The following is a 26,515-nucleotide window of genomic DNA, read 5'->3' on the forward strand; positions in this document are numbered from 1 at the left end:
ACATTACATCAGATCATGTTAATTTTACCTCAAGTGCGAGCCGTTCAAACACTGCAAGCAGCTCATACAGGACTGAGCAACACTCATACCCAAGCACAGCACTGCTCACTTGAGTTGTTTGCGCTTGTAATTCCTCAAACTTCGAACCTGAACTTTGTTTTTGTTGTGTTTTTGGAAGACTGTTTCTGAACTCGAGCCTTGAACCTCAGGTTCACTCATCTCTAATCATAACCTCTCATCAGAACCCCCGTGACATGATCACGGGGGCCCGGTTGTTGCCGTGATGACTACCTCTGGGAAAACATAATCTTGTCCCGCAAGTAGCCAAACCTATATAAAACTGGTATCGCTGTAATCGTACTCCCCTGAGAAATAAAACCGCCTTATCACTTACACCCCAAGGTGCTTAAAAAAAAAAATAAAGCCAATCTCTAAAATTTTGATTTGTTTTTTTCTGCCTACATAGGGGGAAATGAAAGTCCTACAAAGGCCAGGAATAATATTTATTCCTCATATGCAGTCGTGGCTGAAAGTGTTAGCACCCTTCAAATTGTTCTAGAAAATGAAGTATTTCTCACAGAAAATGAGATGTTAAAAACGCAATGAAAAACGCATATAGCCGCGTTTCTATGACTAAAAACGCAGCTATAAACGCAAGGGGTGGGTACTACAGTGACGTGTACAGGAAGAGGATTCCTTCTGTTGGTAAACACAGAAGCATGAATCCTCCCGGTACCGTCACCGCTGCGTCCACCTCCCGTCCTGTGCATGTCAGCTCCGTGCGGCACCATGTCGGGGCGGGAGGTGGAGGCAGCAGCGAAATCCAAAGTGAACAGTAGAAAAAAAAAAAAAAATGTCATATATACTCACCTGTCCGCAGGGTCCCGGTGCCATGCCCGCTCCCATCTCCTCCCGGTACCGCCGCTCTGGCTGTGTGCAGTCTCCCCGGAGCAGGACCTTGCTTGCAGGACCTGGCGGTGGATCACCTGATGCAGTCACCTGACGCATCAGCTGATCGTAGTCTCGCCGGCTTTTTCGCGCCCGGCCGGTTATCAGCTGATCCTGCCGTCAGGGGACTTCATCAGCTGATTACCGGCAGCTCCTGCAGCGATCGGACGGGATCAGACTCCTGTCCAATCGATCGCTGCAGGAGCTGCCGGTAATCAGCACAGCACATAAGTGAGTATTATTTTTTTTTCTTTCTACTGATGCATCTGCTGATTGTATAATCGGCGTTTATACAATCAGCTGATGTGTGATGTGCTTCAGGCACTTGATCCTGACACATCATCTGATCGCTTTGCCTTCCAGCAAACCGATCAGATGATATTGGATCCGGATTGGACGGCGCGGGACCCTGACCCAGGATTACTGCGGAGGGGGGTTAATTTCAATAAAGATGGAGTCACTAATTGTGTTGTGTTTTATTTCTAATAAAAATATTTTTCTGTGTGTTGTTGTTGTGTTTTTTTTTTTTTTTTTTTTTTTTATCATTACTAGAAATTCATGGTGGCCATGTCTAATATTGGCGTGACACCATGAATTTCGGGCTTAGGGCTAGCTGATAATATACAGCTAGCCCTAACTCCATTATTACCTAGCTAGCCACCCGGCTTCAGGGCAGCTGGAAGAGTTGGATACAGCGCCAGAAGATGGCGCTTCTATGAAAGCGCCATTTTCTGGGGTGGCTGCGGACTGCAATTCGCAGTGGGGGTGCCCAGAAATCTTGGGCACCCTGTACTGTGGATTCCAATCCCCAGCTGCCTAGTTGTACCCGGCTGGACTCAAAAAATTAGGCGAAGCCCACGTTTTTTTTTTTTTTTTAATTATTTCATGAAATTCATGAAATAATTAAAAAAAAAAGGGCTTCTCTATATTTTTGGTTCCCAGCCGGGTACAAATAGGCAGCTGGGGGTTGGGGGCAGCCCGTACCTGCCTGCTGTACCCGGCTAGCATACAAAAATATGGCGAAGCCCATGTCATTTTTTTTTTCTTTTTGGGCAAAAAACTGCATACAGTCCTGGATGGAGGATGCTGAGCCTTGTAGTTCTGCAGCTGCTGTCTGCTCTCCTGCATACACTAGTGAATGGAGGATGCTGAGCCTTGTAGTTCTGCAGCTGCTGTCTGCTCTCCTGCATACACTAGTGAATGGAGGATGCTGAGCCTTGTAGTTCTGCAGCTGCTGTCTGCTCTCCTGCATACACTAGTGAATGGAGGATGCTGAGCCTTGTAGTTCTGCAGCTGCTGTCTGCTCTCCTGCATACAATGAACATTTTGAAGAAGGAAATGACATCAGACCTTTTTTTTTTTTTTTTTTCATCAACAATCTTTAATGGCATTGTGCACTGATTAAAAACGCAGTGAGCAAAAACGCAGCAAAAAACGCACCAAATAGCGGCAAAAACGCATGCGTTTTTGCCGCGTTTTTTAGCCGCGGGTGCGTTTTTTGAGACAAAATCGCACATTAAAAACGCAGCGTGAAAAAAACGCCTAGTGCGCACATACCCTAAAACGCCACCATATTTGACTGTAGTTTCTATGTTCTTTTCTTTGTAGGCCTTATTCCATCTTCGGTACATAGTAGATCTTTTTGGTAAAGCATATAATTCTATCTTAGGCTATGTGCGCACTAGACCGTTTTTCCCGCGGATTTACCCGCGGATTTGCCCCGGAAATTTCTTGAGAAATGTCTGCAATCTTTGTGCAGACATTTCCCATGAAATTCAATGAGAAAAAAAAAATAGCTGTGCGCACTGTGCGGATTTTTCTCAAGAAAATTTCTTGAGAAAATTTTCTCGAGAAACTTTCTTGAGAAAATGTGCATGTCCATTAATTTCCGCAGTTACCTGCGGTATTCCGGGGGTATTCCGCAGGTAGCAATGATGTGCGGTATACCACCGGAATAGCCGCGATTTACCTGCGGTAATGCCCATCGCTGCCTGCGGTTTTGCAGGAAGCGATGTCATTATGCCAGGAAGAGGAGCAGAGTAAACACACGTCACACTCCCTGGACGCCGCACAGAAGCACTTCTGTGCGACCTCCAGGTGCCCGTGCAGTCTGTGTCCTGCTCCGGCCTCGCGGCTGCCTGCACTGCAGGGTGTCAGTGTCTGCCCGCAGTGTCAGCAGCCTGTCACACGGCAGCGCAGGCAGACACTGACATCCTGCAGTGCTGGGAGCCGCGGGGATGACGATCGCTGCTGTCAGGAGGTGAGATCATTACCTGCTGTGACGATCTCCTGCCTCCTGACGTCACCGCGGTCACTGCTGTCTATGCCCGTCTCGCGAGCGGACCGAGACTGTCACTAGCGGTGACGTCACGGGCTCTCGCGATAAGTCAGTGACAGCGCTGACGTCAGCAGTACAGGAGATGATCACAGAAGGTAATGATCTCATCTATGCTCCTGATGGCAGCGCTCGTCATCCCCTGCAGTGACCTGAGCTGACCTATTGATGTTAGCTCAGGTCACTGCATTGCTCTCCCAGCCAATGGGGAACATTCTGTTTTTCATTGACTGGGACAGCGACTATGGTATGGATCGCCGTGCCCCCCCCCTTATTGGATTACGCCGGACGTGGAATTGATTGTGCTCTTTTCAATAAATTGGTTAAAGAGGGAATGTTTTGGGGAGTGTTTTTTCAAATAAAACTTTTTTTGTTGTCTATTTTTTTAATTATTACTGACTGGGTTGGTGATGTCGGGTATCTGATAGACGCCTGACCTCACCAACCCCAGGGCTTGATGCCAGGTGACATTACACATCTGGCATCAACCCCATATATTACCCCGTTTGCCAACGCACCAGGGCGCGGGATGAGCTGGGGCAAAGCGCCAGGATTGGCACGTCTAATGGATGCGCCACTTCTGGGGCGGCTGCGGCCTGCTATTTTTAGGCTGGGGAGTGTCCGATAACAGTGGACCTCCCTAGTCTGAGAATATCAGACCCCAGCTGTCCGCTTTACCTTGGCTGGTGATCCAATATGGGGGGGACCCCACGTTTTTTGTTTTAAATTATTTATATAATTTAAAATAACAGCGTGGGGTGCCCACTGTTTTGGATTATCAGCCAAGGTGAAGCTGCCAGCGGTGGTCTGCAGGCTTCAGCCGTCTGCTTTACCCTAGCTGGCTACAAAAAATGGGGGGACCTCACGTCATTTTTTTTTAATTATTTATTTTATGGCTAAATACAAGGCTAAGCACCCTTTAGGCTACTTTCACACATCCGGCTTGAGCTCTGCGGCTCAATCCGGCTGTGCAAGCTATGCAACGGATGCGGTGAAAACACCGCATCCTTTGCATAAGTTTTTCCTGTGCGGCCAGTCCGGTTTTTGCCGCTTGCGGCATGCTACTGAGCATGCGCAGTGGCAAAAACCGCATGCGGCGGCCGGATGCGGTTATTGCTGCATCGCGCCGCATCCGGCCGCCATAGGCATGCATTGAAAAATGCGCCGCATCGGCCGAATGCGGCGCGATGCGGTTTTTTTTGCCGCACGAAAAAACGTGCCAGGCAACGTTCCATCCGGCCGCCGCATCGGCTACATCTGCCGCATGCGGCAAAAACCGGACGGAACGCAAGCCCATGCGGCACAATGCGGCACTAATTAAAGTCTATGCAGGAAAATCGCAACCGGCAGCAAAAAAAATCGGTTGCGATTTTCATGCAAAGTGCCGGATTGTGCCGCATAGCAAAAACCGGAGGTGTGAAAGTAGCCTAAGTGCCACATGAAAGTCACTAAAGGGTGCCAGCTTAGAAAATGCAGGGAGGTGGAACATTATATAGGTTTTTCTCATCTATCTATCTATCTATCTATCTATCTATCCATCTATCCCTCTATCTATTCATCTATCTATATATCCCTCTATCTATCTATCTATTCATCTATCCATCTTTCCCTCTATCCATTATCTGTCTATCGATTATCTTTATTATTTATTGCAGGGACAAACCTGCGGTAAATCCGCGGCAAATCCGCGGCAAAAACGCATGCGGATTTGGTGCGGATTTTTTCCGCAGGTCCGGAAATCTTTCACTGGCAGAAGTTTCTCAAGAAATTTTCTTGAGAAACTTCACATTTCTAGTGCGCACATAGCCTTAGCCTTCTCTATCCCAAGGTGCCTTCCCAGAAAGATTTTGGCTTACTCGCGTACATTTTTGGTAAACTGCAGTCTAGCTTTGTATGTGTCAGCAGTGGGCTCTCCAAGGTCCCCTGCCATAGCATTTCATTTAATTCAAATGTCGACACAGAGTTCGCGCTGACATGGCACCCTGAGCCTTCAGGACACCTTGAATTTCTTTGGAAGTTGATTGGAGCTGCTTATCCACCATGCGGCCTACCCTGTGTTTCAGCCTTTCATCAATTTTTCTCTGCCATTCCAGAGAGATTAGCTACAATGCCATGGGTTGTACATTTCTTGATTTTGTTGTGAACCATAGACAAAGGAACACTCAGGAGATGGACTTGTAACCTTTTTTAGATTGTTGATAATTTTGTGGTTCTCAAGTCAATTTTCTGGTATGAGTTTTATATTGCCCTCACATGTTACTTGCTACAGCTGAAGTTGAACGAGCATCAAATGCTAGAAACAAAGTAATTTACCAACCATTTTGGAAAGGTGCCAATTTTGTCCAGCCCATTCTTTGGGTTTTATGTGAAATTCTGTCCAATTTGGAGGTTTTTTTTTTTTTTTGTTTTGCTCAATACATATGCTTACATTTTGTGTGTATGATAAAACATGTCATTGCAATAATTTTTGGGAAAAATACTCAATTTTCTGTAACATTTTCAAGGGTATCAACATTTTTGGCCATGATTGTTTGTAAGAAGGCATCCGGAAAAGTCCAAGAAGGAGACGGCCTTGGTGATGCAAGACCAGAAGCAGACTTTAGCATGTTAAATGCTGAGAAGGTTAATAGGGCATGAAAGAGCTGGTTGGGAATAACTGCTCACATATCCCCACACTGGGGAGTATGACACTTCAAATAAAATGGAGAACTGTAATCTCAGTTAGTGTCTGTGTATGGAGGTGTGTAGACCTCCAGCAGTGTTACTTGTGTTTTAAAGAGCTGGATGTTATCCTGATGGGGCGTACCCCACAGTACCTTGGGAACTTTATCATTTTATTTTCCTGTTAGTTACTTGATACCTGAGAAAGTGGTTTGTGTTTATCCTAATGGAACCTGTCTCTACCTCCATAAGGAGCTGAGTGTGCCGTACCCTCATATTGTATATACGCTTACTCTAAAATGTTAACTGAAATTACAACATAAAATGTTTGTTTTTAAATAACTTTTCTTAAAAGTTAAAATTTTCAGATATTTGCCGACCGGGGAACCATAACAGTATATAATGTATACGTTGGGAGCTTTTCCATACCAATACAAGACACAGGCATTGCTAGCATAAATGGAACATATTCTTTTTGTCATTGAGCAATGTGCAAGTCAACTGCAGCAAGCGTAAACTGGTGACAACAGGCAGGCAGAGCTTTAAAGGGTTATACATGACTTATTTTTGTGTATGAGGCTATGAATTTTTTAACAATTGCTAGCATGATCTAAGACAGCAAATATCCCCCCCTTCCCACTTCATTTCACCTCATATCAACAGAGCAGCACCCTCTCTTCTGGTCTGCTCTGTTGACAAGGCATCACTGCTGACGTCATGTTGATTGACAGCTGAACCCTCCAGTTGGGCAGTGGGGAGGGCGGCTATAAATCAGTGTGACGTCGGTAAAGACGCCCCTTCCGCAGAGCAGAAGAGAAGATAGTGCTGTGTGGACGTGACGTCAGCTGAAGCTGCAGAATGGTCTGTGACCGCTCTGAACTGGTAGAGATCAGCGGCGGGCAGGAACAGACATTTATTTAGCCAGTACTTGCCTGTTAGTTCTTAGCCCCATACGCAAAAAAAATAAATGTTCCAAAAAACCTCTTTAAATGTTGTGCATGCAGAGTATTTGGAGTTTTGTATCAGTAAACAGATCTTAAACTCTCAAAGGTATATTTTGAGATTAATCGGTAAGTCTAAGTGCTCGAGCCAAGGAGAAAGTCAGCGTTAATGCTATAAAAGACAGAATTTTTGATGTATGGCAAAAACATGACTTCTTGGATCAGGTACATTTTTTTTTTTTTTTTTATTTTTTTTTTTAATTTTATACCCCCCCCCTTCCTTCTTCTTTCTCTTTTTTTTTTTTTTTCTTCTTTTATGTTGCTAGAATGTAATAAGGAATGAGAACCATCTGCTGGAGATAACCAGCTGTGCCAGTGCTTGGTCGCATTCTGTAGAACGTCAGATGATGACAAACTCTCCATTATTACTTTGATTAATAAAAGCCTGTAGACACAAAGATGATTATCTCCGATAGTTGTGTAAGCAGAACACTATAATCAGATACAAGACACAAATGTTATTGTCAGAGCCTCGATCTGTTGGTGTAATTATCCAGTCATAACCACAGACCACAAAGGGGCATTCTCTGCACTTGGCACATATGTGGGCAGAAGACATGACAGTCCGATGGGTAAAAATAAACCTCCTCCGATGTCTCTTCAGATACATGAGGCAGGAATGACCCTTTACCCCTGCCGCAGGGCCTGCCTGGATGGAGTTACATAATGTGTTTTCTTGTTGCGGGGGTATATTGACTCACTGGTATTATTTCCTTCATTGTCTTGCAGCATGTGTGGAGTGAAAGTGAAGACTGCTTGCCTTTCCTGCAGCTAGCTCAGGATTACATTTCATCTTGTGGGAAGAAAACTCTTCATGAAATACTGGAGAAAGTCTTCAAGTCTTTTAGGCCAGTAAGTCCTATGTTTTGCCCAGTAAACATAAATGGCTAGTCTGTTTTTTGTTTTGTTTTTTTTTTTTTTGTCTAGGTGACTGGTTACCTACCTATACAATGTGAAAATAGCCAAAGTCCTCTGCTGGTGATTCCCCTTGTCTACAAGATATTATTAAAGAGGTATTCCCAGTTCATTATATGTCAGCAGGATTTCACCCCAAAACGATTTACATGAGCATGTACCTCTTTCAAAGACCAGTCCAACAAAACATTTACATGAGGAGTCCGTTACTGGGAATCAACGTCTGATTTGACGTGCAAACGAGGCTGAAGAACTATTTGTAGATCAGGAGCCTCTGTCACTCCAGCTCTATTCCCCATCCAGCACCAGTTCATCCTGATTGACAGTCTCTGTTCTTTGTTACTTGAGGCAAAGGTCAACCAGGAGGAGACTGCACTGGGTGAGGAATAAAGCTGGAGTGACAAAGGTTTCAGATCTACCTTAGCTCTTTATCGTCATTCGCATATTGATTCAAACTCTTGATTTCTCAGTAATGAAGAAATCGACTAACTGGCTATGCAATTGTATTGCTGGACTTGTCTTTGAAAGACCTCAATGGGCAAATAAATTAGTTTTGGGGTGGATCCTGTTAACAGATTCCCTTTTAATGATCAATGGGGGGTTTAACCTCTAAGAATAAAGGGGTCTTCAGCACTGCCTTGTCTTCAGTTTTTTCTTTGCAGAGGATCTCACCCAGACCACCTGTTGTAATGTGTCTGAAATCAGGTGACTAGGTCAGATAGTGGTTATCTGAAAATATGCTTTTCCAGACACCCCAGATGCAGTGCAAAAACTGTAAGGCTATGTGCCTACGGGCGCTCGTACCTGTGGATGTATCCGCAGGTACGAGCGCATGTTTCCCGCAGCTGCCCGCCGGCGTCCGCAGCTATTTTTAGCTACGAGATTACAGCGGAATAGCTGCGGGAAACATGCGGACATTCATGCGAATTACCTGCAGACGTCCCGGCCTCTATCTCCATAGCGGAGAGCCGGGACATCCGCAGGTAATTCCGCATGAATAATTGACATGCAATTATGAGGACATCCGCAGCATGTTCGGCAGCCGCACTTTCCGCAGCGTGGACACAGCACTCCCCATGTCCCATACGATAACATGGGGAGTGACTGTACATGCTAAAACCTGCGGATTTATCTGGAAAATCCAGAAAAATCCGCAGGTTTTCCGTGGCAAAATCCGCAGAAATAAGCTCCCGTGGGCACATAGCCTAAAGGTGATGCAACCTCTTCATTCTCAGGATTGCTGTGTGTCCCAGAGGTTGTTGCCTTTTATGATCATTGTTATGTAGCTCCTATACTAAGATTGAACTACGCCACTAAAGATCAACTTCTAGAAAAAGTAACATGGAAGTGCTGGCAGCTCACATTGCACACTAACAGAAAATATTTGTCTGACAATATGTGGGACATATTAAGACTTTGTCCCCTGTAACTTTTTTTTGTTAAAAATTGAATACAGCCTGAATAAGGTGGCAGAATGAAATTCTAAATTAAAGTTTAAGGAGCTGTCATATGTAGAGAATATTTTGTTTGTAGCTGTGAATGCACTAAATATATTTGATGGCGAACGCCTCTTCCTTCTCTGTCACAGATTATAGCACATGCTGCGTTAGACAATTCCTGCTCCATTCAGAATTTTGAGGACCTCTGCAGCCTGTGGTTGGTACAGTACCAAGGCTTTTTTGGTTGGCATCATTTATGCTCTTGGGGTTTACAAATGCAAAAACCTATATGGTAAATGTCCATTATAGAGAGATCTCTCATCAGCACTCTCATATATGATGCTTTTACTATGTACCATTGACCAGAGTGCAAACACCACTGGAACAGCGCTGGCACTGGAGGTGGGTGAAAAGGCAGGGGAAGACGGCTGTAGAATCTCAGCCAAGAGAATTGGGTCAATTTATCCAAAAGACGCTCTGATCGAGATTTAGTCTGTGTGATCTGATTCTCTCAGATGAGAAAATCGGAGCACACAGTGAAGAAAAGATGTGTCAGTTCACGGAAATTGGACTGCACTTAGATGTCATCTGTGTGTAGTCTGATGATTTCCATGGACTCATTGATTTGCATGGCCAAGTTAGATCCAAATATCATATCAAACTTGGACATGCAGCTTTTTTTTTTTTTTTGTTTTTCATGTGCATAGCCTAACATTGGTCTGGGCGTGATCCAATGTTTTGGATCAAACTCGGACTGAAAATATGGCCATCTGCCCCGTCATAGGTGTTATTATTACTGGGGAGAAAAATAGGTATTGACGAGTTGTACGAGTACTGGACAACCCCTTTTTTAAGAATCCATTTTACAATGAAAAGTACGATTTCTGTTCAGAAAATTAGTTATACCATGGTAATACCTAGAACGAGGAGTGCATGTTATTCTGCTCCTCTGGTTATGATTCATTCTGAGTCCTGCAGCCAATATAGGACCTGTAATTGTCGTCTAGAGAGAAAGCCACATAGATTGCCACATAGATCCCTAACCTCCTGGCCTCTGTGTGCTGGAGCTTTGAGACTCTATACTTGTGATGAAGGTTGTTGGATCTTGCCAACACCTTAATGATTATATTGCATTATCCATGAGTAAGACAATGAATCAGTTTCACTGATGCTTTGCTCACAATAACGAGAGTAATGCACCCTTATTAAGTTACAAGCACTCCGCAGTGCCATGTCTTATTCAGCAAGCACTTTTCTGTATAATGGGTCATCTTTCTAATGAAAAGATAATTTTTGTTTACTGGCATAACATTGAACCACCAGAAATTAGGGGTATTTATAGAGCACCTCTGAAATCCTTAGCGCTATGTTGCAAAATTTCAGAGGGAAATGCTTGGCATCTTGGGGTATTTTGTGGTCAGAGGTCACAGATGCGCTCCTGTAATAACTGTCTCTCTAAATATATACAGTATATGATTTTGCCCTTTAACCCCTTCACGACCATGGATGGATCTTTCCGTCATGGAGCGTGTGCCGTTAAGCCCCTGCCCCCTGCCGCGGGCAGGGTGCGGCGATCGGCGCACATATCAGCTGTTTTCAACAGCTGACATGTGTGCCTGCATGTTACGAGTGGAATCGCATTCCACCCGTAACATTAACCCCTTACATCTCGCTGCCAAAGTCACGTGAGTTTCAGTGGTTGCCATGGTAGCACAGGGTCATGTGATGACGCCTGCAGCGATGACGTTTCACTTTCATTTTCACTCGGCCTGGAGGCCAGTGAAGCAGGAAGTGACCGTATCTGCTATTTACAGCTGTATAGCTGTGATCAGCAGATAGATCAGAGCAATCGGATTGCTGATCGCTATAGCCCCCTAGGAGGACTAGTAACATAAAAAAAAGTAAAGAAAGTTTTTTTAAAAATTAAAAAAAAAAAAAAAAAACCTAAAAGTTCAAATCGCCCCCCCTTTCACCCCATTGAAAATTAAAGGGTTAGAAAAAATACATATTTGGTATTACCGCGTTCAGAAATGCCCGATCTATCAAAATATAAAATCAATTAATCTGATCAGTAAACAGCGTAGCGGCAAAAAAATTCCAAACGCCAAAATTACGGTTTTTTTTGGTTGCCGCAAGGTTTACGCAAAATGCAATAACAGACAATCAAAACGTAGCATCTGTGCAAAAATGGTACCATTAGAAACGTCAGCTAGAGACGCAAAAAATAAGCAGTCACTGAGCCATAGATCCAGAAAAATGAGAACACTACAGGTTTCGGAAAATGGCGCAAAACGTGCGCCACTTTTATTGGACAAGCTTGTGAATTTTTTTTTAACCCCTTAGATACAACTAAACCTATACATGTTTGGTGTCTACAAACTCACACCGACCTCAGGCATCATAACCACACATCAGTTTTACTATATAGTGAACACCGTGAATAAAACATCCCAAAAACTATTGTGCCAGCACACTTTTTTTGCAGTTTTTCCACACTTGGAATTTTTTTGCTGTTTTCCAGTACACCATATGGTAAAACTTATGGTTTCATTTAAAAGTACAACTTATCCCGCAAAAAACAAGCTCTCATATGGCAAGATTGACAGAAAAATAAAAAAGTTACGGCTCTCGGAAGAAGGGGAGCAAAAAACAAAAACTGAAAGTGCCCTGGGGCTGAAGGGGTTAAAAAAAACCTATGCAGACTAGGTGATCTACATTGAAAATATTTACTTACTTGATTGCCACATTCCTTTTTAATAGTTCACTCCAGACAAATGCTAAAATGTAAGCTTTGTACAGTTCATGCTCCCAAAGTTAAAGCAAATCATTCACCATTTTTATTATTGTAAGGCAGCCGCTTGAACATGTAAAGTGACTGATGAACTGAATATAGTTGTGTGTATGTATGTAAAATACACACACACACACACACACACACACACACACACCACTACAAAAGTGTCAGTTTTTCTCTTTTTATAGGTATATTTTTGAGTAAAATGTAAATTGTTCATTTATTCTATAAACTACTGACCTGTCTCCGAATTTCCAAGCAATAAATTTTGTATTTATTTTCTGAAAATGAGAAATGGTCAAAATAACAAAAAATGCATTGCTTTCAGACCTCAAATAATTCAAGGAATAATTTAGAAACAATGACACTAATGTTTTAACTCTGGAAGAGTTCAGAAATCAATATTTTGTGGAATAACCATGATTTTTAATCACAGCTTCATGCGTCTTGGCATGTTTTCCACCAGTCTTTCACACTGCTTTTGGGTGACCTTTTGCCACTGCTGGTGCAAAAATTTAAGCAGCTCTTCTTCGTTTGATGGCTTGGGACTATCAATCTTCCTCTCTTGATTTACATTCCAGAGGCTTTCAATGGGGTTCAGGTCTGGAGATTAGGCTGGCCATGACAGGGTTTTGATGTGGTGGGCCTTCATCCACACATTGATTGACATAGCTGTGTTACATGGCGCATTGTCCTGCTGGAAAAAACAGTCCTCAGAGTTTGGGAACATTGCCTGAGCAGAAGAAAGCAACTGTTTTTTCAGGATAACATTGTATTCGGCTTGATTAATTTGTCCTTTGCAAACTTTAATTTGCCCAATTTCTAGAATAAGGTAATCTTCTCTGCTGTGTCTAATTTTCAGCTTTGCCCAACACCTGGTCATCTAATGGTTAGACGGAGACCTGGAGAGACGTACAAGTTACAGTGTTTTTGCACCCACTGTGAAATTTGGTGGAGGATTGGTGATGATCTGGGGATGCTCCAGCAAGGCTAGAATTGGGCAGATTAAACTTTGCGAAGGACGTATGAATCAAGCTACATACAAGGCTTAAGAAATGTTTTGGAGTTAAGTCTTCACGTTATTTGACTTTAAGCCAACAAAATGGGTAAAGCATGCCTTTATCTCCCGCTTTGATTACTGCAACAACTGTCTGTGATAGCCCCCACATAACACTTCCTCCTTTCTACTCCACCCTCAACTCTGCAGCATGGTTAGTCCACCTCTGCCAGTCTCTTCACTAGCCACTCCTTTTTAAATTAACTTCAAAATACTAACTTTGACTCACAAGTCCGTCAGTAACCTCTCTACTCCATACATCTCTGATCTAAACTTCTCCTACATCCCCTCCCATGTAATCTCCAGTCCTCGCGAGATTTCACTTTGCTTCCCGCTTAACTGCTCTTCACACAAGCATCTCCAAGATTTCAGTGCATCACTCGTGGTCTGGAACTTGCTGGCTCATCTGAAAACTCCTGCTACATGAACAGCTTCATCCCTCCACTACGGTCTCCTTCCTCCTTCTCTTGTAGGTAATAGGCCGTCCTGGGCAGAATCCTCTCTTCCTCTGTGCTAGTTGTTCTTTTGTTACATACATAAACCATTTTTATATGTACAGCGCCATGGAAATAATGGGGTTGTCCTGACATTTAGTATTTTACCATTTATCTACAGAGTAGGTAATCATTTAACAAATCTGTGAGGGTCTGATACCTAGATCCCGCACGATGAGCTGTTTTTTGTTTTTTGTTTTTGTTGTTTTGCTACGGTTGTAGCTGATTGTAAACACTTTTGATGGAGCTTCTGAATGTTCCTCCGTTCAGAGTGTATTCGCAGCACTGCATCTGTCCTTCTGCATATAAGCTGCGAAGTGCGGCAATGATCTCTTCAGTTCGAATGGAGCTGCGTTTAGCTCCGTTCAAAGTGTTAACATCTGTACAAACCCAGAACAAACAGCTGATCAATAGGGGCATCGGGTGTCGGATGCCCAACAATTTCTTTATTGATGACCTACCCTGTAGATCATCCATCAATTATCTATGCCCGTACAATGCCTGTAATGCCTCTCAAAATCTATAAATAAAATTTATCCTTTTTGGAATTATCCATCTCTCCCCACTCCTCGATACACAGGTGCCCAGCTCTCTGGTAACCACTTATCTTCCTTGAAAAAATTATAGGATCTAGCTTTCAAATTCTTGCTGTACGATCTTTCCCTCCCCCCTCAAGTCAAAGGGTCCCCATACATGAAAATCAGCAAATTTTGGCCAACTTTCATCTTTCATCTGAAGAGCATTACAGATTTTCTTTTTTTTTTTTTTTTTTTTTTTTATATACAGCCAAACATAGTGTTGGCAGATGGGAAATTTTCATCATTAGCAACACACTACCAATAATACAAGATCCGGTGTCAATGTTTACAGAAAACCTGTTCCTTGTTGGTAGTCTGTCATATTGCTGTAAAAAAATCTTTGCTTTTTTTTTTTAAGTTTTAATTTCTTCACTCCTGCAAATTCTGTTGGACACGAGAGTTATGCCTTAAAAGGGTTGTCTAGTTTTAACATGAAAGTCTGCATTCATTCTGTGATTGCAGACTTGTGCATCCTCAAAGCACAGTCAGGATTTCCCAGTGTAGGCACCGTGAGCAGACTGTTTTGTGTCTGCAAGTATGCACTATGCATACTCGCGACCACTTTCCGACTAGCCATGCGCAGCCTTACTCGAAACTAGTAAATGCATATGGCTAGTTGGAATGTGGCGGTAAGTATGCATATTGCTGTCACATGACCGCATTGTCTTGCCACCAGCAAATGTGACAGTGTACACTGTGTGTACTTTGCGCGTTCACCAGTCTGCAGTCACATAGCGCGAATACAGACATGTTAAACCTGAACCACCCATTTTTTTAAGTCTTCCATATACATTAGATGGCTGTTGGTGATCGTTCAACTGTCAGCCATCTTGGCTGGCTCTTCTGTACACAGGAACGCACGTTCAGCTGAGCACTCCTGTGTTCTTTAAGAAAAGGCTGCAAATTGACATCTGAGCAAAGCGATGGGCAGACTAAAATCAGCCATGCCCAATTAAAGTCTCCCGCAATGATCAGTTGGCCAGCACCTCGATAAAAATTAAATTGTCAGCTTAACCCAACGATGTCGACGAATGCAGTTGACTTCAACTACCGTATCAAGACCTTTCGACCTAAACCTGCTGCTCTTAGTTATGTAGAAAGGCACCACGATTAGCTACTGGTTGTTTTCTTTATGAGCTATATTATTATTTATGTAATGTGACCTGGTCTCTGATGGATTTGTACTTTTATTTCCTGCAGCTACTCGGTCTCCCAGATGTGGATGACGACACTTTTGAAGAATACAATGCAGATGTGGAGGAGGAAGAACCAGAGGCAGATCACCAGCAGATGGGGGTCAGCCAGCAGTAGAAAACCTGGGATATCCACTATAGGAAGGAAATCAAACCCAACATAATGTAATAGTAAACACATTTTGACAAAAATGCAGAAACACTCACAGCGAGCAGAGCATCAGGCTTGCCGACAGCAGCGTTTCCATGGGAGTTTTGTTGCTTTCCATCCATTTCTGATTCTAGAAGTTCTATTGTTTTTCAGGTTGTTGGGCTTAGTTTGGAATGGATCTAAGTAATAGGAATTGTAAGTGCTGATTACTGATATGATAACAATGGATGGGGACCTTTTAAATGTTAAATGGCCCAAAATTAGTATTCATGATGGACGGTTTTTAAGTAAACATAGCGAGCACTGAATATTATTGCTATTTTGAGGAAGACCAAATAGAAATCCAATGTCATGGTTGCTTTTTTGTAGGTACACATTCCCACCCCCATAAAGTATAATAGAATCTTTTGCAGGCACCATTATTAGTAATCGAATCTCCGATGGAGTAGCAATGGTGTCATTTAGCCACTGTACCTAGATGCCCGAGCTAAACACTAAGTTTAATTTGTGTAGTCATTAATGAATGCCTGTGGTCTTACCTTTTATCAAGAAGCAATAGAAAGCACTGGCGTACTAAGTAATAACTGTTCCTTCTTCGATAAGCAATCCAATTTTACAAAATGATATAAACATATGAAGTTTATAGGGGAAAATCTGCAGATGATTTCCCAGAAATGGATTCCTTATCAATTAAACTTCGTGTTCCTGAGCTTAGAGGTGGTTTGGCTTAATAAGCCTCTCTTACACCCTGTCTAGCATGGGAATTATTTGGTTATGTAAATGTAATAAATCATAGTGGCCAATAAGTAGTTCATCCCATAAATTATTTAATGTATTACAAATGTTATATACATTATTTATTATTACTAAAACAGATAATAGTAAAGTGTAAAAACTGAGAGCTCTGTACTTGGAAAAAGTCCTTCCAAACTGCAGAAGTTCAATATTAACATTAGATCAGTATTTCTTATCAGAAGTAGACTAGACCGCAATCAGACGCCCCAAGCTTAGTTTCCTTTAACGCACACCTATATATGTTCTGCTGTTACACAAACATCATGGCTTCCTATGAGTAATACTATCCCTCCATGATGTACTGGTTATGAGTGGCGCACTGCATTGCACCAGATAAGGTGATGGTGGACGTGAAGAATAAGGCCATCCAACATTCACAATCTGAGTACAGGACTGCGATGAACAGGCCACAACTTGACAACCTTATGTATGTCTATGAAGCTGTTGAGTTTTGGATCTCGAGACCTGCGGGATCCAGACATCGTTGCCCTATACTCAGACCTTGAATATCGGATGTGTAAAGCCAGCCTAAGAATTTCTTTCAGTCACTGGTTATCAGCAAGTCGCCCTGGGATATTCTGCAGACATACATGAGATGCTGGTGCCCTCAGTTGGGCAGCATAATTTGCACTGTAATGGTTGAACTGGAATTCATTACACAGAGCAGGAAATATATACCTTGATATATTTAGCCAATTACACTCATTAATCTTTCATTGTATTATATCCAAACACTTTCTGCGACAAGGATCTTGTGACGACCGTGTCCAAGTTTGCCATATTAGTATAGCATGCATAGATATCTTGCATTCCAGACTCCTGTTGCTTTTTTTGCTAGCGGGGCTGACGCTACATAAGATACTTCTACAGTTAAGTGTGTGGGGGGGTTATGACAATATTGCATGTAGATCAACTGCATACTCCCAACGTAATATTAATTTAACATTATACATATTTTTTTTCTTAAATTCACTGGGTAAGATGTACCTTGTAACATCAAAGCTCCAGGTATAGTCAGAATTTAGCTATTTTGAAGTACGACGACTAAAGTGAGTACAAATCGCATAAGTAAAAGTTCAGCAACATTTGTAAAATAATGTTAAGACCAATAAGCTGGAAGATAAACGTATGTTCATGTCCTACGTGACTAAAGGAAATTTCCAGAAATAGCACCATTTCTAACGTAAGGCATTTTTTACAACTTATTTGTAAACTTAATTTGCTGAACATATCCTCAGAACTCCATTTACCTGGCATATGCCAGCCGTATCCTTTTGGTACACACCATGTTGGTATGCATTTGCATATTTTCTCATTGTGATTTATTTTGCAATAGTATACAGAAGAAAAAAATGTGTTCTTCTCCTATGGACCAGCTATGCCATTCTATGCTTGTACAGTGGTATATGGTGCAGCCATTCATTGCAGATAAAGCCTTCGCACCACAGAAGGCAAACTCTAATTTTGTACAAGTCCTTTAATAAAACCAGTTGATTAAATTTCATGATGATGATGATGGCTTATATAAGAGTTCTCCGTTGAAATGTAATTGTCGAAAACAAATCTTATAACACTCTCTCAGATGGGAATTGACTGCTTTGACAGGTGTTGAGCTGCATTGTGTCATCATGGTGGTAGATCTGCTGTAAGCCGGACAGCTGAGTTATGTCTGGTTTCAATGATACATTGCCTAACAACACAACTGTCCTTGTCAGAACTCCCCCACCCCTCACCTCCTCTAGCCACCAACTCTTCGTTTTGTGGCATTGATGTAGTACAGATGATAGAAGTCACAAGGAGGCTTGCCCAGACACTTAAGTATTTCTGGCAAATTGGCAAATTTTTTGTAGAAAGTGGATTGAAGCAGAAAATTGTAAAAATCTGTAACTACAGTAATTTGATACCAGTAAGCACAGCAATATTTGTATCTGGAAATATTAGAAAAAATAGAAGCGGACCGATATTCCTTATTACAGTTCATGCGCCATGCATACCGCATAACCTTTCATACATTGGTTAGTTACAGTCACAGATCCTCCTGATTTTCCTGCTATGCTCATCTTCACACTATACCACCTGCCACAGTATTGGGAGTTCCTTGACTGTTAGTAGGTTGCCTGTCAGCGAGCTCTCAAGGAGTACAGAAACTACAGAGTCAGGGAGATCAATCTGGGAAGAATTACATAGTATATCGAAGGAAGATATTGTAAATTCGACATGGCTCACGGAAGGTTAAAGGGGTTTTCCACTACTTTTTTTTTTTTTTTTTTTTATATAAAGTAAATGTTACTTACCCCCCTGAACCCTCTTTGGTCCAGCACTATTGTTATGATGGACTCTATATGAACATGAAGTAATGGTGCCCCGTCTGTTGAGTCACCTGACTGTTTCTTCCACTGATTGCGGGGGTCCCCTCTTCTATTGGGTAGACGACCAGACTCCTACATCAAATCTGTGGCCTTTGTGGTCAGCAGGCTGGATAGACAAGATGTTATCAATTCTAGTTTCAGTGGAGACCACCAGAGTGGCGGGACTGGAGTGCAAGGAGTTTAGAGGGGTAACAAATACTTATTTATTTCTTTTATAAAGATCTCAACTCTGGGAAGTTTTTAAAAATTGGTGGAAAACGGATTAATGGAGTGTATGGCAGATCTGCTGCTTTAAGATCTGCCTGATTTGCATTTTACATGGACTTTAAATTTCATTCCGGGTCTAAGAAATAGTGCAGAAGTCAGTGACCTGTAGCCAAATCGAATGTGTACTATTAACATATAAAGCATCAGGTATTCTGGTCTGTTCTTTTATACATGATCTTAGGCTCCTGATGAGTCCATTATGCCAGTCTGAATGATTAGAATTTTGAATATGGGAAAGATTTGTGCAAACGCAGTAGAATATAGCTGATCTGGGAATAATTTGTTGCGAAAAGTGTATTCCATTATCATCCATTCAGTCCACTTACTATTAAGTTATTACTTTCTGAAATTTGATTTCTGGCTCATCCACTCTAGTAAAGAAGCCATAGGCCAATAACCGGATCGGTCTGACCAATTGCCAGATCACATTTGACTACTCATATCCACACATAAGGACTGACACTTGGCACCAGACAAATGCTAATATCCGCTCAGATCTTCCATCTCGTCTTCAGTGTCATTGTTCTGTGCGGCTGACTCTTCCCGCAGTCTAGAAGAAGTTCACGTAGTAAAGTCTCTTTTAAATCAGATGTTTATTTTAAATCTTTGAAATACAAAGTTGGGTGGGATTGGCTACTGTTTTGTGTGTGTAATAACCGGAGAGGTTGACTTTTGAGGTCTATGCGGACCTTTTTATTTATTCTTAAATATTCTTTTTATTCTACAAATTGTGTACATGCTCATTGAAATGATTCAGATTTGTAGTGCCTCTCCAAGGTTGACAGCACATTCATATCCATTTTACAATTAAAGGGATACTACACCCAAAATATGTCGGGGCTACCTTTTTGGCTGAGTTGTTTAGGAATATTTTTAATTTTGCGTTGTAACGTTCTGAACGATTATATACTTAAAGGGTATGTCTTTTTTTTTTTTTTAAGCACATACAATTGATCTAAATAATGGAGCAACTTTGCAAAATACATCATGTTGTTGTTTTTTTTGTTTTTTTTTAAGGAAATCTGTTCGTAGTTTTCATTCTGTGGACAGGAATAGAAAGAAGAGACCTAGAGAAGCTTATACATAGCTTTGTGTATGTTCTTACTATCAGCAAGACTTTGAAGGAGTTTTTTTGTTTTTTTTTTTTTTTTTTTTTTTTTTGTTCTTCGTGGGCATAATTACAAGTGCCCTGAACGCACAGTCCCCTAATAAATATTGCACGAAGCTTGTGGGGAGAGTTGAGGGAGATCTTGGGGCACTGCACAGGAAGGGACTGATTTCAAGGCACTTGGATCTTCAACTCAAACAGCTTTTCATGTCTCCTATCTGGCACTGATAACAATATGCTAGCTATAAACTGCCGATGGACTACTTTAGGGACGGAGTCACACTTGCGAGAGACTCGCATCACATCACCTGGCACGGCTGCACACTCTCCGAACAGGAGTATCTCAGCTGCATAGAAATACATGCAGCCGACCTGCTCCAGTCAGCAGAGCGTGCGGCCGTGCCAGGTGATGTGATGCAAGAATAGTGCGAGTCTCTCACAAGTGTGACCCTGGCCTAACCTGTACAAATTATATTATATTCAAGAGCTGCTTTCACAATTATGCATGGTTCAAACAGAAACCTCACATCATTTCTTGATGCACTTTCTGCACAGAATTTTTGCTGCAAATTGGAAAGTATTGTCTTTTGTACCAAGAAAAGTATAATTCTTAAATACAAGTAAACTACCTATCCCACCACTCCTGTACAGGAGCTCGGCCATCTTGTTTGACAAGCATGTTGACTGTAACAACCTGTAGCATTGTGAATACACCTGTAGCTATGGATCACTACATGATAAATAATAAAATTAATTTATTTGCTTTGCTGAATAGCATTTAGCTGGATTATATCATATACACGTTGGAAAATGATGTTAAACAGTGAACATACCCTTTAAAAATATAATTACTGAAACAATGGCACAGTGGGCAGCCATTCTATTCACTTAAGTTGGTTTCTTGGTCGCACATGCCAGAACAAGGAAGATTTTTGCATGTTATTCAGACAGAAGTGAGCCTAACTCTCCCCCCCCCCCCAAGTTTGGGTGTATTCTTCCTTTTACAAGCTTACTGTATTCATAGCTCAATACCATATCCAGATTTGCATTGTTTCCAAAGTTGCTTCCGACAACTTAATCTTTTGTGTAAGTTACCAAGCTGTATGTAAGACAAAACAAAAAAAAAAACACAAAAAAATGCTTTGTATTTCATGTAGACAAAGGTTTGTGGTGGCATTGCATGTAAAAGATGTTTGCTTCTATCTGTGGACTGGGGTCTTGGTTAATAAATCATCTACACTCTAACAAAAAGTGTCTGGTCTTTTATTTAATCAGATTGATCTTCTTGGTTGCATTTTCTGCCATTAAACTAATCCAACTTTTTCTATTCTTATGTTGAATTCACCCCATAAACATTGGTTTAAATTTGCCCCACACTCCCATTTCAGCAGGACCATCCTTTTAATCCAATATATTTGGTCCTTCCACCATCTTATCAACAGAAATGTTGAATTTAAACACCCGATTCTTTTGGTTTTTTTCTTGGGAGATGAGTTGTATCTGGCAACAATTAACTTCCCTCTCAAATAGTGGATCTTCAGAATTGATTTTTGGACTTCTTATTATTGCACGATGTCCTGTTTATTTTGAAGGCCACACACCAAGAACGACCTGGACAATTTATTAGAAATAGAAAGACAATGCATACCTGAATTCTAAGAAAAATATATTTTATTGAATACCATAGAAAAAACACTTAAAACCTATAAATCAATAAATGACAACCCTTAGTGTCCACCATAGGCCAGGCTGGCGTAAAGTCTCAAATACACAATATGCCAAGGAAAGAGGGTTCATGAACAGTAGCCTCCACACAAGGGAAAGGAGTACAATACAATATCAAATAATACCAATGTATAAAACAGAGTGTAGGTGTGTGTGTTTGCAATCAGTAGAGGGACAAAAACTCAAGACCTAGTGGGAAATGGGTAGCTCAAGACCCCATGTAGCATACATGTGCAATGTACTAATCAATAGTCCACACACAATGAAAATCTATATATAAGGGTGCATAGTACCAGTCAGCAATCTTAGCAATAAAAGCAGAATAAAGGCCCATTTACACACAACGATATCGCTAACGAGGTATCGTCGGGGTCACAGTGTTGGTGATGCACATCCGGCCTCGTTAGCGATGTCGTTGTGTGTGACACCTTTTTGCGATCCGTAACGATCGCAAAAAGATGTCAAATTGTTTGTCGTGTACACTTCGTTCATTTTTAAAAAAATCGTTCCTCGTTTGGAACGCAGGTGGTCTGTCGTTCCTGCGGCAGCACACATCGCTGTGTGAGACACCGCAGGAACGACTAACAACACCGTACCTGCGGCCGCCGGCAATGTGTAATGAAGGAGGTGGGCAGGATGTTCCGGACGCTCCTCTCCACCCCCTGTGATTCTATTGGGCGGCCGCTTAGTGACGCTGCTGTGACGCCAAACGAACCTCCCCCTTAAAGGAGAGATTGTTCGGCAGCCACAGCGACGTCGGTGAACTGGTAATTGCGTGTGACACCCCCCGTGACATGCCACCGACGTGGGCGAGTGCCATCGCTTGCGACATCGCAGCGTGTAAAGCCCGCTTTAGGCCCTGTGCGCACACTGCAGATTCTGCCGCGGAATTGCTGCAGAAAATGTGTCTAAAATTGCTGCAGTCATTCCCCAGCAAATCCTATGGGTTTAAAAAAAATGCTGTGCGCACACTGCGTTTTTTTTTTTTTTTTTTTTTTATACCCGCGGATTTTCCGCTGCGGAATTAATGAGCGTTTCACTTCTTTTGCGCAGGTACCTGTGGTTTTTGCCATAGATAATGGTAAAAACCGTGGAGACCAACTTGCGTTAAATCTGCGACAAATCCGCAGGTGCGGTTTTACCGCGGTTTTTAATGAGGGTGCGGGATTCTTTCAGAGTGTCCGTTTTTTTTCTTAAGAAAAAGGCACTTTCTAGTGCACACATAGCCTAAAAGATGCTACAAGAATGATGCTCGTGAGGCTCTTGCAGGAGAGAATGAATGCTGAAGCCATGTGGGGAACATGGTCATTGATAACTTACAAGCACCTATCAAGTGCGACATAGCTGTGGGAGAGCTCAGCCTGGAACAACCAGGGTGTCAGAGGAAATGGCCCACATGTATAGCTGTAGAGCAAAGGTTCATCAGGTGTATGTGAAGCCTACGGTGTTAGCATAAATTATAGTGATAGCAATGAGCAATTAGTCAAACCTCAGTAAATGCCGGTGTCTGTGGTAGAGTCCAGGAAATTGAGGTGGGTGGAGCAATTGCCTAATACTTGCGCAGAACGAAATAGAAACATGAAATGGCAAACTCCTTCACAGTTAGGGCTCATGCGCACGTAGCTGCTGATTCTTCTGCAACGATTTGACAGCACATGTGCACGTCAAATCGCTGCAGAAACACTGCATAATGAATGCAGTATTTTTGTTAGAAAAGCCGATTTCATGCGCTATGGCTGCTGCCCCCACCATAGACAGAGTGGGAGCTGCATCCAGCACGCAGAAATAATTGACATGCTGCTTTTTTGAACGTGCAGATTTGGGTCAAAATTTTAGCACCCAAATCGCTGCAATCATAAAAGCAATATGCGCACGTATCATGCACAATCTACATAGATTGTGCTGGGGATGTAGGACGCATGCATTTACGCTGCAGTGCAATACGCAGCGTAAATGCATGCTATTACGCAGCGTGCGCATGAGCCCTAAGGCCTGTTTCACATGTCAGTGATTCTGGTACATATGTGACAGTTTTTATACGCACCAGAATCACGGACATATGCAGATCCATTAAAATCAATGAGTCTGCGCACAAATCGGTGATTTTTTACTGAAGGTGTCTGCGTTGAATACACACGTGTCTTCCGCATGGAGACGTGTTCGGTTTTTTTTTTTGGTGTCACTATGGTGTGATCTGTGAAAAACATACCAGAAAAACACATACTTTGATAATAAAAAGCTTTTTAAACTCTCCCATCTCCAGCAACGCTCTCTCCGTCCGCAGCTCTCTCCAAGCTGGTTTATTGTTCTCATGCATATGCATTTATGCACTGCACAGCTGACCCAGAAGTATCTGCAGCAGTGAGAGACACAGTGGCCGGACACAGCATCCGGGAGACTATAGCACCATGGACAGCAGGAGTGGTGCCAGGTGAGTTTATCTCCATTTGTTATCATGGATCACGGATAGCACATGTAGAACCCACGTGTGCATTTTTAACATGTCTGTGTTTTTCACTGACGTATTAAACAGGCCTAACACATACAGCGCATGCTCAAAGAATGAGATCATTAGTGTGTAAAGCTTTAGTGGAAAGATAACTAATGCGCTTGAGCGTGTGCACGTTGCTCCCAGTGAGATAGTTGAGAGTGCTCATCCACACTGATCCTAAAGACAGGCAAAATGTCTTGGGTGTCAATGGGGCAGCGGAATAATAAATATATCTACTGTGTGGCACAAAAAGCCTGAGGGACATCAGTAACTGTACACCAAGCAAGGTATAAGCAAGCGCGTTAGGCAGTTACAAAGTGTTTAGCGACATCATTACAGACACAAAAATGAGGATGCATTTATACTTGTGTCTCAATAATAAAAATATAAATATACTAGAAGGTGGCCCGATTCTACGCATTGGGTATTTTAGAATTTACGTATTGTGTAGTTAATGTATGATTTTTGTTATATAGATGTTGTTGTGTGTAGTTACCAAGTGTTTGTGTAGGGGCTGTACATGTTCTGGGTGTTGTCTGGGTGTGGCGGGGGGTGAGAGCGGTGTTGTTTGTGTGTTGCGTTGTTTGTGGAGCGCTGTGTGTCTGTAGCGTTGTGTGTGTGTTGAGCGGTTTGTGTGGGGTGTGTGTGTTTTGGGGGGAGGTATGTTTTGTGCAATGTGTGTGTCGTGCGGTATGTGCGTATATTTGTGTGTGCCGGGGTGTTTGGGTGTTGTGTGTGTGCGGCGTTGTCTGTGTGGGTGTCTGTGTAGGGCAGTGTTTGTGGTTCCCAGTGTGTGTTTTGGGGGGAGGTGTGCACCCCCCATCGTACTCCATCCCCCCCATGCTGCGCACCCCCCATCGTGCTCCATCCCCCCCCATGCTGCGCACCCCCCATCGTGCTCCATCTTCCAGGCTGCGCACCCCCCATCGTGCTCCATCCCCCATGCTGCGCACCCCCCATCGTGCTCCATCCCCCATGCTGCGCACCCCCATCGTGCTCCATCCCCCATGCTGCGCACCCCCATCGTGCTCCATCCCCCATGCTGCGCACCCCCCCCATCGTGCTCCATCCCCCATGCTGCGCACTCCCCATTGTGCTCCATCCCCCATGCTGCGCACCCCCCATCGTGCTCCATCCCCCATGCTGCGCACCCCCCATCGTGCTCCATCCCCCATGCTGCGCACCCCCCATCGTGCTCCATCCCCCATGCTGCGCACCCCCCATCGTGCTCCATCCCCCATGCTGCGCACCCCCATCGTGCTCCATCCCCCATGCTGCGCACCCCCCCATCGTGCTCCATCCCCCATGCTGCGCACCCCCCCATCGTGCTCCATCCCCCATGCTGCGCACCCCCCCATCGTGCTCCATCCCCCATGCTGCGCACCCCCATCGTGCTCCATCCCCCATGCTGCGCACCCCCCCATCGTGCTCCATCCCCCATGCTGCGCACCCCCCCATCGTGCTCCATCCCCCATGCTGCGCACTCCCCATTGTGCTCCATCCCCCATGCTGCGCACCCCCCCATCGTGCTCCATCCCCCATGCTGCGCACTCCCCATTGTGCTCCATCCCCCATGCTGCGCACTCCCCATTGTGCTCCATCCCCCATGCTGCGCACTCCCCATTGTGCTCCATCCCCCATGCTGCGCACTCCCCATTGTGCTCCATCCCCCATGCTGCGCACTCCCCATTGTGCTCCATCCCCCATGCTGCGCACTCCCCATTGTGCTCCATCCCCCATGCTGCGCACTCCCCATTGTGCTCCATCCCCCATGCTGCGCACTCCCCATTGTGCTCCATCCCCCATGCTGCGCACTCCCCATTGTGCTCCATCCCCCATGCTGCGGACTCCACATTGTGCTCCATCCCCCATGCTGCGCACTCCACATCGTGCTCCATCCCCCATGCTGCGCACTCCCCATCGTGCTCCATCCCCTATGCTGTGCACTCCCCATCGTGCTCCATCCCCCATGCTGTGCACCCCCCATCGTGCTCCCTCCACAGTCACACATCAGACAGTATATATGCACACATCTGATCGCATACACTCACACACACACCCCACTTCTCCCTGTGCCCACCGGTGGGCGGTCCCAGCAGCTGTGCTGCATGCCGTGCTCCTCTGTTGACACTCACAGATCCGATCGCATACACTCACACACACACACACTTGCACATCAGAACACACTCACACA

General features: G+C 43.5%; 1 protein-coding gene across 2 annotated transcripts in view; it reads left to right on the forward strand.

The window, feature by feature from the left end:
* The window catches only part of MTURN (maturin, neural progenitor differentiation regulator homolog), a 34,881-nt gene extending 13,525 nt beyond the window's left edge, over positions 1-21,356 (forward strand). Inside the window, exons 2-4 of one of the 2 annotated variants that reach the window (XM_075315218.1) lie at positions 7,675-7,797; positions 15,423-15,580; positions 20,015-21,356. In XM_075315218.1, the coding sequence (XP_075171333.1) occupies positions 7,675-7,797; positions 15,423-15,533 (234 nt within the window). In that variant the 3' untranslated portion in view covers positions 15,534-15,580; positions 20,015-21,356. Of the gene's footprint in view, positions 1-7,674; positions 7,798-15,422; positions 19,935-20,014 lie in introns of those variants that run through there. The other variant, XM_075315217.1, reaches the window with a different exon arrangement.
* Positions 21,357-26,515: the final 5,159 nt, after the last annotated feature.

The sequence above is a fragment of the Anomaloglossus baeobatrachus genome, chromosome 6, assembly GCF_048569485.1.
Source record: "Anomaloglossus baeobatrachus isolate aAnoBae1 chromosome 6, aAnoBae1.hap1, whole genome shotgun sequence".
In the NCBI taxonomy this organism is placed as follows: Eukaryota; Metazoa; Chordata; class Amphibia; order Anura; family Aromobatidae; genus Anomaloglossus; species Anomaloglossus baeobatrachus.